Source organism: Syngnathus typhle, linkage group LG7, assembly GCF_033458585.1.
Source record: "Syngnathus typhle isolate RoL2023-S1 ecotype Sweden linkage group LG7, RoL_Styp_1.0, whole genome shotgun sequence".
NCBI classification, from domain to species: domain Eukaryota; kingdom Metazoa; phylum Chordata; class Actinopteri; order Syngnathiformes; family Syngnathidae; genus Syngnathus; species Syngnathus typhle.
The window spans coordinates 4,822,524-4,836,478 of NC_083744.1; the positions used below are offsets into that span (position 1 = coordinate 4,822,524).

At 44.4% G+C, this 13,955-nt stretch overlaps 1 protein-coding gene and 1 long non-coding RNA gene across 9 annotated transcripts; one reads left to right on the plus strand and one right to left on the minus strand.

The window, feature by feature from the left end:
• LOC133157083 (uncharacterized) lies at positions 1–1,271 on the plus strand. The gene is made up of 3 exons (XR_009714937.1): positions 1–501; positions 589–686; positions 1,018–1,271. It is a non-coding gene; the product is annotated as an uncharacterized LOC133157083 (long non-coding RNA).
• Positions 1,272–5,211: 3,940 nt separating this feature from the next.
• Positions 5,212–10,945, minus strand: LOC133157274 (early endosome antigen 1-like). 8 transcript variants are annotated; one of them, XM_061283676.1, is made up of 8 exons: positions 10,828–10,945; positions 10,219–10,273; positions 10,057–10,119; positions 8,941–8,971; positions 8,780–8,839; positions 8,564–8,664; positions 7,422–7,685; positions 5,212–6,385 (listed from the first exon to the last, which is right to left on the minus strand). In XM_061283676.1, the coding sequence occupies exons 4-8, from the start codon at positions 8,957–8,959 to the stop codon at positions 6,263–6,265; spliced, it is 567 nt and encodes a 188-aa protein (XP_061139660.1). In that variant the 5' UTR covers positions 8,960–8,971; positions 10,057–10,119; positions 10,219–10,273; positions 10,828–10,945; the 3' UTR covers positions 5,212–6,262. The 8 variants fall into 8 exon arrangements, with proteins under 8 accessions (XP_061139660.1, XP_061139659.1, XP_061139656.1 ...); XM_061283675.1 differs by lacking the exon at positions 10,057–10,119; XM_061283672.1 differs by having other exon boundaries at positions 8,941–10,119.
• Between the last annotated feature and the right edge of the window lie 3,010 nt (positions 10,946–13,955).

Here is a 13,955-nt window from a genome sequence, read left to right on the forward strand (position 1 = left end):
GAACGGACGGCTGTCGTATCTATCTATCTATCTATCTATCTATCTATCTATCTATCTATCTATCTATCTATCTATCTATCTATCTATCTATCTATCTATCTATCTATCTATCTATCTATCTATCTATCTATCTATCTATCTATCTATCTATCTATCTATCTATCTATCTATCTATCTATCTATCTATCTATCTATCTATCTATCTATCTATCTATCTATCTATCTATCTATCTATCTATCTATCTATCTATCTATCTATCTATCTATCTATCTAGCCATGCTAGCTCACAAATCCACGTCATCCGAGTCGCTGGAAGACTGGGACTCCTCTTGGCCTTTGCCCCATACAAACCTGTAGTTGTTCTCCAACTCCTGCTGTCGCTTTTGCTCCTTGTGAACTTCCTCTGTGCCTCCAGGAAGGGTGCACCTTCACGGTTCTTGACCAGCCCATCTCTCTGGACCGACTCCGGCTCAGGAACATCGATCAGCTCAATGCCTCAAGTAATAACAAGAGTGTTGATATGCATCTGCACTTCTTGTGAGGTTTACATAATTTCATTGTTGAATTTTTTTTTTTTTTTCCCAAAGCATCAGGGCTGCCTCATTCTTTTATAATCACGCACCAGAACCGCTACCAGCAGTGTATTGGTGCGTTTGTCCTTCAGGCTGTGTCCGAGTCTTCCAAGGTAAATTTCTTTATATTTATTGATTCCAATTACGAGCTAGACTCTCTTCATTCTGTCAATTTGTATTCATCAACACACTATTTCGGGAGATTTGTTGACATCGTTTTGACTCCCTTTGCCAGCTCAGCTTCATCTGTGCATACTTTGGATAAATTACTGTGCTATTTATGCTACCTGGCTGTCAGTCACTGCACCGATGATAGTATAGATGAATGTTTGTTTCAGTAATTACTGTAAAACTGGACGGTACCCTTTAGTAAAGCTTTATTCTTCCTGACTTTGTATTCAAAAGGAAAAGTATGAGTGCTACTAGGGTGTGTCTGTTTTCCAGAGAGCATGGCTATCGAAGATAGAGGAGGCCGTATCGGCCCTGCTTAAGCTGGACTCTCGGCAGCCACGAGTAAAAAACGATTCACTGTGGTTGGAATCTTCTCAGATCTGAAATGTCCCGCTACACGAGATGCCATTGCACATGCCCAGTTGTGCGCCGGCACTTCACTCTTCCGTGTCACCAATGACTATGATTCCACTAGCATGTCGTACGTACACAGTCAACTGCTGTAGTAGTCTACCAATAAAACTTTGGACATGTAATACATTTTGGTACAGTGTTTCTCTTTATATAAAAAGGTATGGGATCACATTGGGTGTTTTTGAATTGACCTAATTTACTCATTAATTTACTTAACTTTTTAACTTAACTTGTTAATTTAATAATTTCCCCTCCGTGAGTCGTCACCTTATCGTGGTGGAGGGGTTTGCGTGCCCCTATGATCCTAGGAGCCATGTTGTCTGGGGCTTCATGCCCATGGCAAACGGGTCCTAGGTGAGGGGCCAGACAAAGCACGGCTCACATTACCCCTTATGATGCAAACAATTATTGAACCACGTTTTCCCTCGCCCGGACGCGGGTCACCGGGGCCCCCCTCTGGAGCCAGGCCTGGAGGCGGGGCTCGAAGGCGAGCGTCTGGTGGCCGGGCCCCATGGAAGGGGCCAGCCCGAAAAAGAAACATGGGTTCCCCTTCCCATGGGCTCACCACCTGTGGGAGGGGCCAAAGGGGTCGGGTGCATTGCAAGCTGGGCGGCGGCCAAAGGCAGGGACCTTGGCGGTCTGATCCCCGGCTGCAGAAGCTGGCTCTTGGGACATGGAATGTCACCTCTCTGGCTGGAAAGGAACCCGAGCTGGTGTGCGAGGCAGAAAAGTTCCGACTAGATATAGTCGGACTTGCCTCCACGCACAGTTTGGGTTCCGGTACAAGCCCTCTCGAGAGGGGCTGGACTCTCTTCCACTCTGGAGTTGCCCACGGTGAGAGGCGTCGAGCAGGTGTGGGTATACTTATTGCCCCCCGGCTGGGCGCCTGCACATTGGGGTTCACCCCGGTGAACGAGAGGGTAGCCTCCCTCCGCCTTCGGGTGGGGGGACGGGTCCTGACTGTTGTTTGTGTCTATGCACCAAACGGCAGTTCAGAGTACCCACCCTTTTTGGAGTCCCTGGAGGAGGTGCTGGAGAGCGCTCCTTCTGGGGACTCCATCGTTCTACTGGGTGACTTCAATGCTCACGTGGGCAATGACAGTGAGACCTGGAAGGGCGTGATTGGGAGGAACGGCCCCCCCGATCTGAACCCGAGCGGTGTTCTATTATTGGACTTCTGTGCTCGACACGGATTTTCTATAATGAACACCATGTTCAAACATAAGGGTGTCCATGTGTGCACTTGGCACCAGGACACCCTAGGCCGCAGTTCGATGATCGACTTTGTAGTCGTGTCATCGGATTTGCGGCCGCATGTTTTGGACACTCGGGCGAAGAGAGGGGCGGAGCTGTCAACTGATCACCACCTGGTGGTGGGTTGGCTCCAATGGTGGGGGAAGATGCCGGTCCGACCTGGCAGACCCAAACGTTCTGTGAGGGTCTGCTGGGAACGTCTGGCGGAATCCCCTGTCAGGAAGAGCTTCAACTCCCACCTCCGGCAGAACTTTTCCCACGTCCCGGGGTAGGCGGGGGACATTGAGTCCGAGAGGACCTTGTTCCGCGCCTCCATTGTTGAGGCGGCCGACCGGAGCTGTGGCCGTAAGGTCATTGGTGCCTGTCGTGGCGGCAATCCCCGAACCCGCTGGTGGACACCGGCGGTAAGGGATGCCGTCAAGCTGAAGAAGGAGTCCTATCGGGCCGTTTTGGCCTGCGGGACTCCCGAGGCAGCTGACAGGTACCGGATGGCCAAGCGGAACGCGGCTTCGGCGGTTGCTGAGGCAAAAACCCGGGCGTGGGAGGAGTTTGGCGAGGCCATGGAGAATGACTTCCGGACGGCTTCGAGGAAATTCTGGTCCACCATCCGGCGTCTCAGGAGGGGGAAGCAGTGCAACGTCAACACTGTTTACAGTGGAGATGGCGTGCTGCTGACCTCGACTCGGGACGTCGTGTGTCGGTGGGGAGAATACTTCGAAGACCTCAATTCCACCGACACGCCTTCCATTGTGGAGGCAGGGCCTGGGGACTCTGAGGCGGACTCTCCAATCTCTGGGGTTGAAGTCACTGAGGTAGTTAAAAAACTCCTCGGTGGCAAGGCCCCGGGGGTGGATGAGATCCGCCCGGATTTCTTAAGGGCTCTGGATGCTGTGGGGCTGTCATGGCTGACACGTCTCTACAGCATCGCGTGGACATTGGGGACAGTGCCTCTGGATTGGCAGACTGGGGTGGTGGTTCCCCTCTTTAAGAAGGGGGACCGGATGGTGTGTTCCAATTACAGGGGAATTACACTCCTCAGCCTCCCTGGTAAGGTCTATTCAGGGGTGCTGGAGAGGAGGGTCCGTCGGGAGGTCGAACCTCGGATTCAGGAGGAACAGTGTGGCTTTCGTCCTGGCCGTGGAACAGTGGACCAGCTCTTCACCCTCAGCAGGATCCTCGAGGGTGCATGGGAGTTCGCCCAACCAGTCCACATGTGTTTTGTGGACTTGGAGAAGGCGTTCGACCGTGTCCCTCGGGAGGTCCTGTGGGGGGTGCTTCGGGAGTACGGGGTACCGAGCCAACTGATAAGGGCGGTTCGGTCCCTGTATCACCGATGCCAGAGTTTGGTCCGCATTTCCGGGAGTAAGTCGGATTCGTTCCCAGTGAGGGTTGGACTCCGCCAAGGCTGCCCTTTGTCACCGATTCTGTTTATAATTTTTATGGACAGAATTTCTAGGCGCAGCCGAGCCGTTGAGGGTGTCCGGTTTGGGGACCTCAGCATCGCGTCTCTGCTTTTTGCAGACGACGTGGTGCTGTTGGCTTCTTCAGGCTGTGATCTCCAGCTCTCACTGGAGCGGTTTGCAGCCGAGTGCGAAGCGGTTGGGATGAGGGTCAGCACCTCCAAATCCGAGTCCATGGTCCTCGATCGGAAAAGGGTGGAATGCCCTCTCCGGATCGGGGATGAGATCCTGCCCCAAGTGGAGGAGTTTAAGTATCTTGGGGTCTTGTTCACGAGTGAGGGGAGGATGGAGCGCGAGATCGACAGGCGGATCAGTGCAGCGTCGGCAGTAATGCGGACTCTGTACCGATCCGTCGTGGTAAAGAGAGAACTGAGCCAAAAGGCAAAGCTCTCAATTTAGCGGTCGATTTACGCTCCTACCCTCACCTATGGTCACGAGCTATGGGTCGTGACCGAAAGAACGAGATCCCGGATACAAGCGGCCGAAATGAGTTTTCTCCGCAGGATGACCGGGCTCTCCCTTAGAGATAGGGTGAGAATTTCGGTCATCCGGGAGAGACTCGGAGTAGAGTCGCTACTCCTCCACGTTGAGAGGAGCCAGATGAGGTGGCTCGGGCATCTCATCAGGATGCCTCCTGGACGCCTCCCTGGGGAGGTGTTCCGGGCATGTCCCACCGGTAGGAGACCCCGGGGACGACCCAGGACGCGCTGGAGAGACTATGTCTCTCAGCTGGCCTGGGAACGCCTTGGGATCCCCCGGGATGAGTTAGATGAAGTGGCTGGGGAGAGGGAAGTCTGGGAGTCCCTCCTGAAGCTGCTGCCTCCGCGACCCGACCCCGGATAAGCGGAAGAAGATGGATGGATGGATGGATGGATGGATGGATGGATGGATGGATGGATGGATGGAATTTAATAATTGACTTTATTTTACAATACAACTTTATGCAACCAGTTTGTTTCAACAAAGTGCTAACGTATAAGAAAAACAATGATACAACTACAAAGACAGTGAAAACAGAAAAATATTCAGATTTACAACAATGAGTACCAGATCAATTCCTGGTAAATTTGTCATTATTCTTGGTGTGGATGAATAGGAATGCTTCTCAGTTTACCTCAATGTCTTTTGTACAAAGTAAGTGGGTGTGCGCTCTTTTTCCCTCCCAAATGAGTTGTGCAAGGTATAAACCATGTTAATGGTGGGAGTTATAAAACATGTCTCTTCCCACTTCTTTGTGTACTATGGAATTACCTCATGTGGGAAAAATATCTTAGGTTAAAAAATATGTACACTATACGACGTTCCTAACACAATGTAAGAATTCAGAGTGGAAACATGACAGAATTATGAATGTTTTATTTACGTTTTTCATTGCCAGGAATTAGAAAATGAACTGATTCAAGTGAGTGTGCATTACAAAATATTTCTTATCACTATTTAATACATGTTGGCCCACCTAAACAAAGGTAACAGTGCGTGAAGGCATAAACCTTCACCCACAACCATCAAATCAAACCCTTCATACCACGAGACATTGTTTTGCTGCTTAACATGTTTGACAGCAGACTGGAAGAACGAAAAGAATGACAGAGTGTCTAATCTACAAGTCTGTGGTGGTGCTTGGTTAAAAAAAAATACTAATACTGCACCAGCTCAATTTGACGTTTCCTTTCAGGGACAGAAATGCTGACTCTTGTAGTAGCACTACAATGAGAAAGGGAGCTATGAATAGGATTAGGTACTGCAGTCTATATGACATGACGTCTTGAAGGTTGACATAAAGCTCCCCTTCCCCTACCCATTTGAGGTAGACAAAAAGGAACCGGTTGTGAAATATTCTAAGTTGGAGCGTGATGCCAAAATATACATTTTTTGTAATACGTTTTTGCAGCCTGCTTCAGTGCTTAAAAGAACTAACGAATGATTGACAAGTGGAGTCATAACTTAAATAAAGATTTCAATTCTTACAAGCGCGAGACATAAATTGAGCATTAAAGTCTGCAGGTCGTGCAATGTGCATCCTGACACTTAACCCACACTCGCAAACAAAAGAACATGAAAAAAAACAAGCACCACCTCTTTTAAAGACATTAACACGCACAATAGAAATGTGGCACGATAAAAGAATGTCAGCCACGGCGTGCAGTGCTGTGTTAAGAACTGAACTTGACAAGATGATTTAACTGAAACATGAAACTTGAGTTTTTCCTCTCCTCACATTCTTTGGTCATCATATACAACAATGTCAACAGATAAACGTGCGCACGCACACACAAATGGGCTGCCACACAAAGGCAACATGCAGTAACTGATCAGCCATCAGAGGTGTCAAAAGCTGCACAAAAATGAACCGATTCATGAAATCCCATGTTTTTGCCTTGAGAGTTGACTCAGCCTTGCAGCTCCTCAAAACACGTCTCGCAAACCCGCACGGGTTTTGTGGAGAACGGCATCAAGGCCTTCCTTGACGAACACTCGGCGCAGAAAATCTTTCCGCACTGTCTGCAGTGATGCTGCAAGAAAATGACAATGCACACAAAATAAGAGGGTGAAAATGTTCATATAACGGCAAGTTTATTTTTGTGGTTGAAGTTTGCGGAGGCGTACAATGTGCATTAGGATGCCAGCTGTGGCGAATATTTTCAATTACTCATGACATGAGAATCAAAAATACTTATTCCTCAGAATGATGGAGTACACCTAAAACTACAATTAAAACCACAGAAATTAACATGTTTTAATTAACATCTATCAGAGTGGTGATGTTATGATGTTTTTTACTTTTGCGCTATGCTTGCTGGCTCCGTTTTGCTCCTCTTATTTATTGTGTTATCTGTTTATTTATTATTTATTCATCACTCTTACTATTGATTGTTTGAATTTTTTCCTTCTTGTTTTTATATTGTGTCGCGTACTTGTACGTCTATCGTGTTATGTGTCTCGTCACCGTGGGATAGAGAAAAACGTAATTTCGGTCTCTGTGTGTGTTGTGACATGTGGAGAGATTGACAATAAAGCTGACTTTGACTTTTTGACTTTGATCAAGATTACATCATTTGCATAAATTGCACTCGTAACCTAAAACCTTTCTTCAGTCAGAGTCAAGGTTATTATAGGTAATGAAAAGAAATGAAATAACTCAAACAAAAGTTGACAAAACATTTTTGTCAATGAATGAAAGATAAAAACAAAAATGTTTTTTTTAAATAAAAATAAACGAACTGAAATTATACTCCATTTGGTAAACGAACAAAACCTTTACCTATTTACTTAACAAAATGATACCCAAAAATGTGCTTTGTCTTCATCTGTGTCAATTTGTCAACAGTAAGTTTTATTTCACTGTTGCTACGTATATGTAACCGCAGTTTACTTGACACTTGGACAAGGCAAAGAGAAAAAAAGAGCGAGATTGTGTGTCATGGTATCGGAGCATTTTTAGAGTACAGACGCCGTTGGATTTTATTCTGCTGATCGGTCATAATGCCGCCGGTTGGAGTCTTGTTATCGTGTGAATGGCCTTCAGACTTATCTGAACTTCCTTCTTACCTTCCTGACAGTGACAGAGAAGCCTTTGTGACACGTCATGCAGTTCCGCACCTCGTGATCCTCTGCCCATTTCCTGGCAAGACTCTGGGACTGCTTAATCGTAAGAACCAAACGCAGCAAATATGAAGCAGCTCTTCTCTGAAAAGGTAGGCTCTGTGGCTCACTAACCCGGAGGGACTGGTTCTCTCGGCCCAGCTCCTGCATGGCTGCCGTCGTGTCGTCAACTTTGCGCCTCAGGGTGGCCACCTGCTCATCTGTGGCTTGCTTCTCGGAAGAGTGCAAGAGGAGGTGACAAAAATAGCCACAAGACAGGATTATCGCCGTGATTTTAGCCCCAAATCTATCCTCCTGACAATCGTAGGTCATCGTAGTGTTACAAAGGTAACAGTGCGTGAAGGCATAAACCTTCACCCACAACCATCAAATCAAACCCTTCATACCACGAGACATTGTTTTGCTGCTTAACATGTTTGACAGCAGACTGGAAGAACGAAAAGAATGACAGAGTGTCTAATCTACAAGTCTGTGGTGGTGCTTGGTTAAAAAAAAATACTAATACTGCACCAACTCAATTTTACGTTTCCTTTCAGGGACAGAAATGCTGACTCTTGTAGTAGCACTACAATGAGAAAGGGAGCTATGAATAGGATTAGGTACTGCAGTCTGTGTGACATGACGTCTTGAAGGTTGACATAAAGCTCCCCTTCCCCTACCCATTTGAGGTAGACAAAAAGGAACCGGTTGTGAAACATTCTAAGTTGGAGCGTGATGCCAAAATAGATATTTTTTTGTAATACGTTTTTGCAGCCTGCTTCAGTGCTTAAAAGAACTAACGAATGATTGACAAGTGGAGTCATAACTTAAATAAAGATTTCAATTCTTACAAGCGCGAGACATAATTTGCCGACAAGACTGCATGTCTAGTTCATCCATAGGTGCATGCGCGCTGGCCATTTTTGGACAAGTGCTCAACGACGTTCAACATTTTTCTTGATCTTTTCAATGAGGGCAATGCTCATGTATTCTAATACCATCGAGAATAGGCACAAACTTATTGTCAAGTCAAATTGATCACAAATGTGTATCAAATGTTTTCACATGCCCAGAGTCGCCTAATATTAACGATGTATTGTTTGTTGTACCAGTTCAGTCTGGAGTTTCTCATTCTCTTGCTGAAGCAGCTCAGTCTTCTGGTCAGCAGCTTCCCTTAAACTCTTCTCTTTGTCATAACGGGACTTTATATCTAGAGATTGACACAAGACCAACTTAGTTCATCAATATAGCAAAGATATAATAAAAGCTCAGCCAAGTGGATGGACTGGGCATCGATGGGACGTTATTCCCTTGCACACACTAACCTACTATCTCTGCGGCCAGCCGGGCCACCGTCTCAGATCCCTTTAACTTCATTTCTAGTACTGTGTGTGTGTGTGTGGGGGGGGGGGGGGGCAGAAACACACATTAGTGACATTGTTATCATCTTGCATATGCATACATGTGGGTGTTTTGCAGGCCCCACCTGAATCCTCTGAGCTCATCTGTCCGTCATTCTGTGGGATTGAGGGAAAACATTGTGACACCATACCACAAGACAAAGCATCCCCACAGTGTTGATAACAAACTATTTCACAACATTTCTAATGAGTGAAGCCTCTTTAACACAAGGTGAAACATCTTGAAGGAATTACTTGCTTCAGGTCTCCTTGGACTTTGTCTAATTCTTTTTTCAGCTCCCCGGAAAACCATCTTTCTTCCTAAATAGAAAGCTGTTGGAATCATTGAAGTAAAGCCTTGTCATTTACGAGTTTATGGCTTTCCTTTTATCTAGGTTCTTTCTCTTTAGTGACAGGGATGTCTTTTGATCCCTGTCAGCCATATATGTATCCTTCCTGTCCTTATGTTATCTGTGTGTTTTTGTTCCTGTAAGAGGCCTTCACTAACAATGAGCAGAGCTTATTTGCATAGGCGAAATGTTCTTATTTGGTTGAAAGAAACTTCATTCCTTTTAGTTAACTGTAGGTTTGGTTCATAGATTGTTACAAGTTATCCCATATTTACTCAATGTTTGTTCAAGTGTTTAGGACAAGTCACTCATTCTTATTGCGTGTTAATTTACTAAGTAGATAAAGTCTAGCCAAGGTTGAGTTGCATTGTTCCACAGGAAAGGGGCAATTGAAGTTATCTGATCTCACTCGCGGACTACTCGGCCAACAGCTGGAGAAGAACAGATGGACAAACTCTGCGGGGGTCACGGGCCGACAATGAAGTGCTAATTCACACCACACTACATTCCTTAGCTAATCAACGTTGCTACAGACACAATCTTCCCTCCCTTTAGTGTAGCAACGCCTCTGTAAGCAGAGCAACCAAAACATTAAATAGAGGAGCACGTGGAGGGAGAACTCAGAATTGATGGAGATTGTGCCTTCTTGTTTTTTATATTGCGTTGTTTACTTGTAATACGTCTTCAGACATATCGTGTAATATGATTTGTCACCGGGGGATAGGGAAAACGTAATTTCGATGTCTTTGTGCGTCTCGGCATGTGACGATGTTGACAATAAAGCAGACTTTGACTTTGATTTTGAGATTGTAACCGAGTTTCCTCTCTCTATCGTTCTCCTCGCGAGTAAACCTGTTCTGGTTCTTTTCTCCTCTTCCTTCCACCGTGTGGTTAAATGTCTGATGGTATTTAGACCTGACAAAAGCGAATCAAATAAATATTTAAATGAACACAAATGACTGTGCAGTTTAAAGTGAAGTTTGAAGTGAAGTGAAATGTGAAGAAAGCACATACCTTAACCGATGTATGAAGGTCCTGGACCTCTTGTCGCAACCTTGATCGGTCTTCCCTAAATTAAAGACAGGAATCATTTTTGTTTAGAATTCCTGCTAGGCATAGTTATAGCTCTATAAATGTCCAACTTCGCTGCAATTAACTTGTGATTAGTCATGGTTGTACCTTCAAATTGAGCCCCAGGATAATTGATGGGGATGATCATGGTAATCAGTAAATGTATTGTTAAGAATTCAGTCCACGGTGTGAAAGTGATTCTTGCTCCATCATGTATTAACACAAATGAGGATCCAAATATGGATTGCAGAGGTTCTATTGATCCAATCTCAAAAAATCCGCAGATTAAAGAGCAACAAGGCTATGAATTGTCATCTGAGGTAATTTGGGAGACAGTAAAAGATTATTGGAAAACAAATGAGGCTTCATGCTGATTAATGCTACTTGCCGTTGAAGTTTAGAATCAAAGTAAACATGACTAACAAAGCAAGTTCCACATATCGCATTTCAACCAACCACGTGGCGTTGCCTTAAAAAAGCTTTCTTTACTTTACATACTTGAACACAAATAGTGGAGTGACACATATACACAAATAATATAGCAATACTCACAGACATTAATCCTTCAACTAGTACGAAAAATGACTCATATTACAGCATGAGTCACTTATAGCAATAGCAGTGTAAAGGATGAGGAAGCACTGTTCTTTGTAAATACAATCAAAGAATAGTGCTTCTTCTTCTTATACAGCATGACAGTACAGTATTATACTCCCTCCTAGTGGCCAAGGCGGTACACCAGAAGGAGCTGCAGAACGAGTTGGATTGCAGCATTAACTCATGATGCGCAAACTGATTACTCGATCTTGTTTATCAAATAAAGTATTATAGAGTGCTATACAAAAAACATTGCACTTTTTTTCCATTGGTCTGGAGTGACGTTCTATTCATTTCAATGAGGAAATGGGATTTGATGTACAAGTGTGAGCGAATCAAACTAAGTGTGAGCGAATTAAACTTGTATCTCAAAGCGCCACTTTAATTCAATATTTTTCCCCACTTCATTGAGGAAGCGGCCGATCTGAAACTGACTTGTGGCTAAAAATTCATATCGTACACAAAAAAAGAATTGACAGAGTGACAGCTTTTATGTGACTTGGGCCACACTTACGTGAAGGTACCACAGTAAGGTTTTCACTTCTCTAAGTGTCGATCAAATAAAATAGGCTTCTGGGTAGGGGTGTAACGATACATCGATACACATCGATTAATCGATATAATGCTCTGCGATTTGTTGGCATCGATGCTAAAGGTAAACATCGATTTATATCGCCGTGTTTGACCTCGGACATTAGACGCGACTTTATTTTGAAATCCAGTTCATTGTTGCTTGCTTCCTCTTTTCGGGAGCAGTGCGCCCGGCGTTGTTGTGTTGTGAGCAGATCACGCACGTGAAAGGGGAGGGGACAACGCGGCTCCTGGGCTGCTGCTATGGCTAGTGTCCAAAAAGACGAGGAAATTTGCTCCCCTTTAGGCTTCAAGTCATTCGTTTGGAAGCACTTTGGATTCCAAAGAAAAGATGGCTCAACGGACAAGACACGTGCAGTTTGTAAATCCTGCCATGCGGTGATCAAATATTCAGGGAGCACAAATCTCGCCGCACATTTAAAGAAAAAACACGACATCAAAGTTCAGTGTTAAAGTAAGGAATTTGTATACTACAATACTCTTGTAATTTCCTAAATAAAGAGTTTGCAGTACCTTGTTGATTTCGCGTATGAATTGTTATAAATCAGGATATTGTTCTATATTTTTTATTAAAAAAAAAAAAAATCGATCGTAGAGCACTATATCGCGATATATCGTGAATGAATCGCAGCAGGCTTTAAGATATCGGCAAATATCGTATCGTAGTTCTTTATATCGATATTATATCGTATCGTGACAAAACCCGCGATTTACACCCCTACTTCTGGGTAAACACAAAGACAATCGGGCTGTCCCGATTAATCCCCTTCCTGACCAAGGACGTCAAATGCCTGACTATTTTATAAGATTGTCCTTCTGTCTAGGATGTGTTTACAGTGGATTTATCTCAATAATAATAAGTTGGGGCTAACAATCTTAATTGATGAAAGTGTTTAATATTTACGACTACAAATGTACATGAGTGTGGAGAAAGCCAACGTCTCCCCCGGCCGGGTATTTGACGATGAACAGTGACATGTACGCAACATTTTTCTCTTAATTTTTTATAAATAAAAGTGGGTTCCCCAGACACCATTAAGTGTTTCCCGAAAGAAGTATTTTCTCATTGACATCCCCATCTTACAATGTTCCCAATACTCGTGCATATCCAGAAGTCCCACCGTTTTTGTGAGATCATGAGTAGGGATGGGAATTAAAGATTAAAGTCCCAGTGAATGAGATGTATTAAATTATCGCATGGTAATTCACGACTAAATAGGTGGTTAAACTGCAAAAAAAAAAAGAAAAGAAGATCAGTTAGAATAGGGCTAATGGGCATTAGCATTTAAGAAATGGTTGATGAATCAACCCAACATTGTATAGCTAACGGAAACAGATAAAGTGCGTGTATTTGCTGGCCAGTGATGTTATCTTTATATATAACACCCTCACGTGTTTTTCCAGGCTGCCAAACTATGCAGCGGTGTTTTTTTTATTGTAAAATTTACGTTCTCTGTCGATAACGCCACTGAATAAAGTAGCCTTCCTCAATTTAAACGGGTTAGTATCAAATGCTAACTTTGGCCGCCCATCATAAGAAGCGCTTGACCGCGACTTGGCGCGATGTGCTATTTTCCGCCATTGTCAGCAAACCGTCGTCTCGAACACATGACACCGCCCATCCGCGACAGGTTGTGATTTAAAAGGGGCGCCTCCTGTATAAACCAGGGATGGGCCTACGTTTAAAAAAAAAAAAAAAAAAAATCATATTTGGCTCCACTAAACCTCATATAGCGCGGAATGTTGTCGTAGAAGCTTACCATTTGTAATATCCGTCTGAGCATGGCCTTCTCAGCGTTTGTCCCAACACAAACCTGAATCGGTTTCCCAATCGGAACGTTTGCGTCGCTGTACCACAGACACCTGACCAAGACCAGGCAGAGAAAACCAGAGAAGGGGCGGGTCCTTGGAGGGACTGTACAGTGGACTACACAAGTCCTGTCTAGAAATACAAACGCACCGAACTAGTGGATCGTTGGTTGGTGGCGAACTACAAACTACATGAGAGTACACAGCAGGGCTGTGGACTCGGTCGGATTTTTGCTCCGAGTCCGAGTCCGGCCTCTTGGCCATGAGTCCGAGTCCGGCTGTCCATTTTTTTCTGTTAATTCATGTGACTGCTTAGTCTTTATTCAAGGCTAATTTAGATCAAAATCTAAATAATTACAACAGTTTTGTGATGGCTTTGTCTTTATTAAACATATAAACGAATACAATAAACAGATACTTTCCAGTTTTAATCATTAATTACACCATTATAGCTCAGACATTTATCTAAACACAAATAATTAGTGACGACCCCTTATCTGGAAAGCGAAAAACCCATGTCGTACGGCGTGTTAGGATACGGATTTTAGCTATTGATCTGACTCCAAATTTTGATCAACACTTAACACAAGAATTGCTATGTTCTAATCCACACACTGGCGCACCTAACAATTTTGCGAGTTCGTTCTGTCAAAGACAAGACCAGTAGATCAATCAGACTGAAT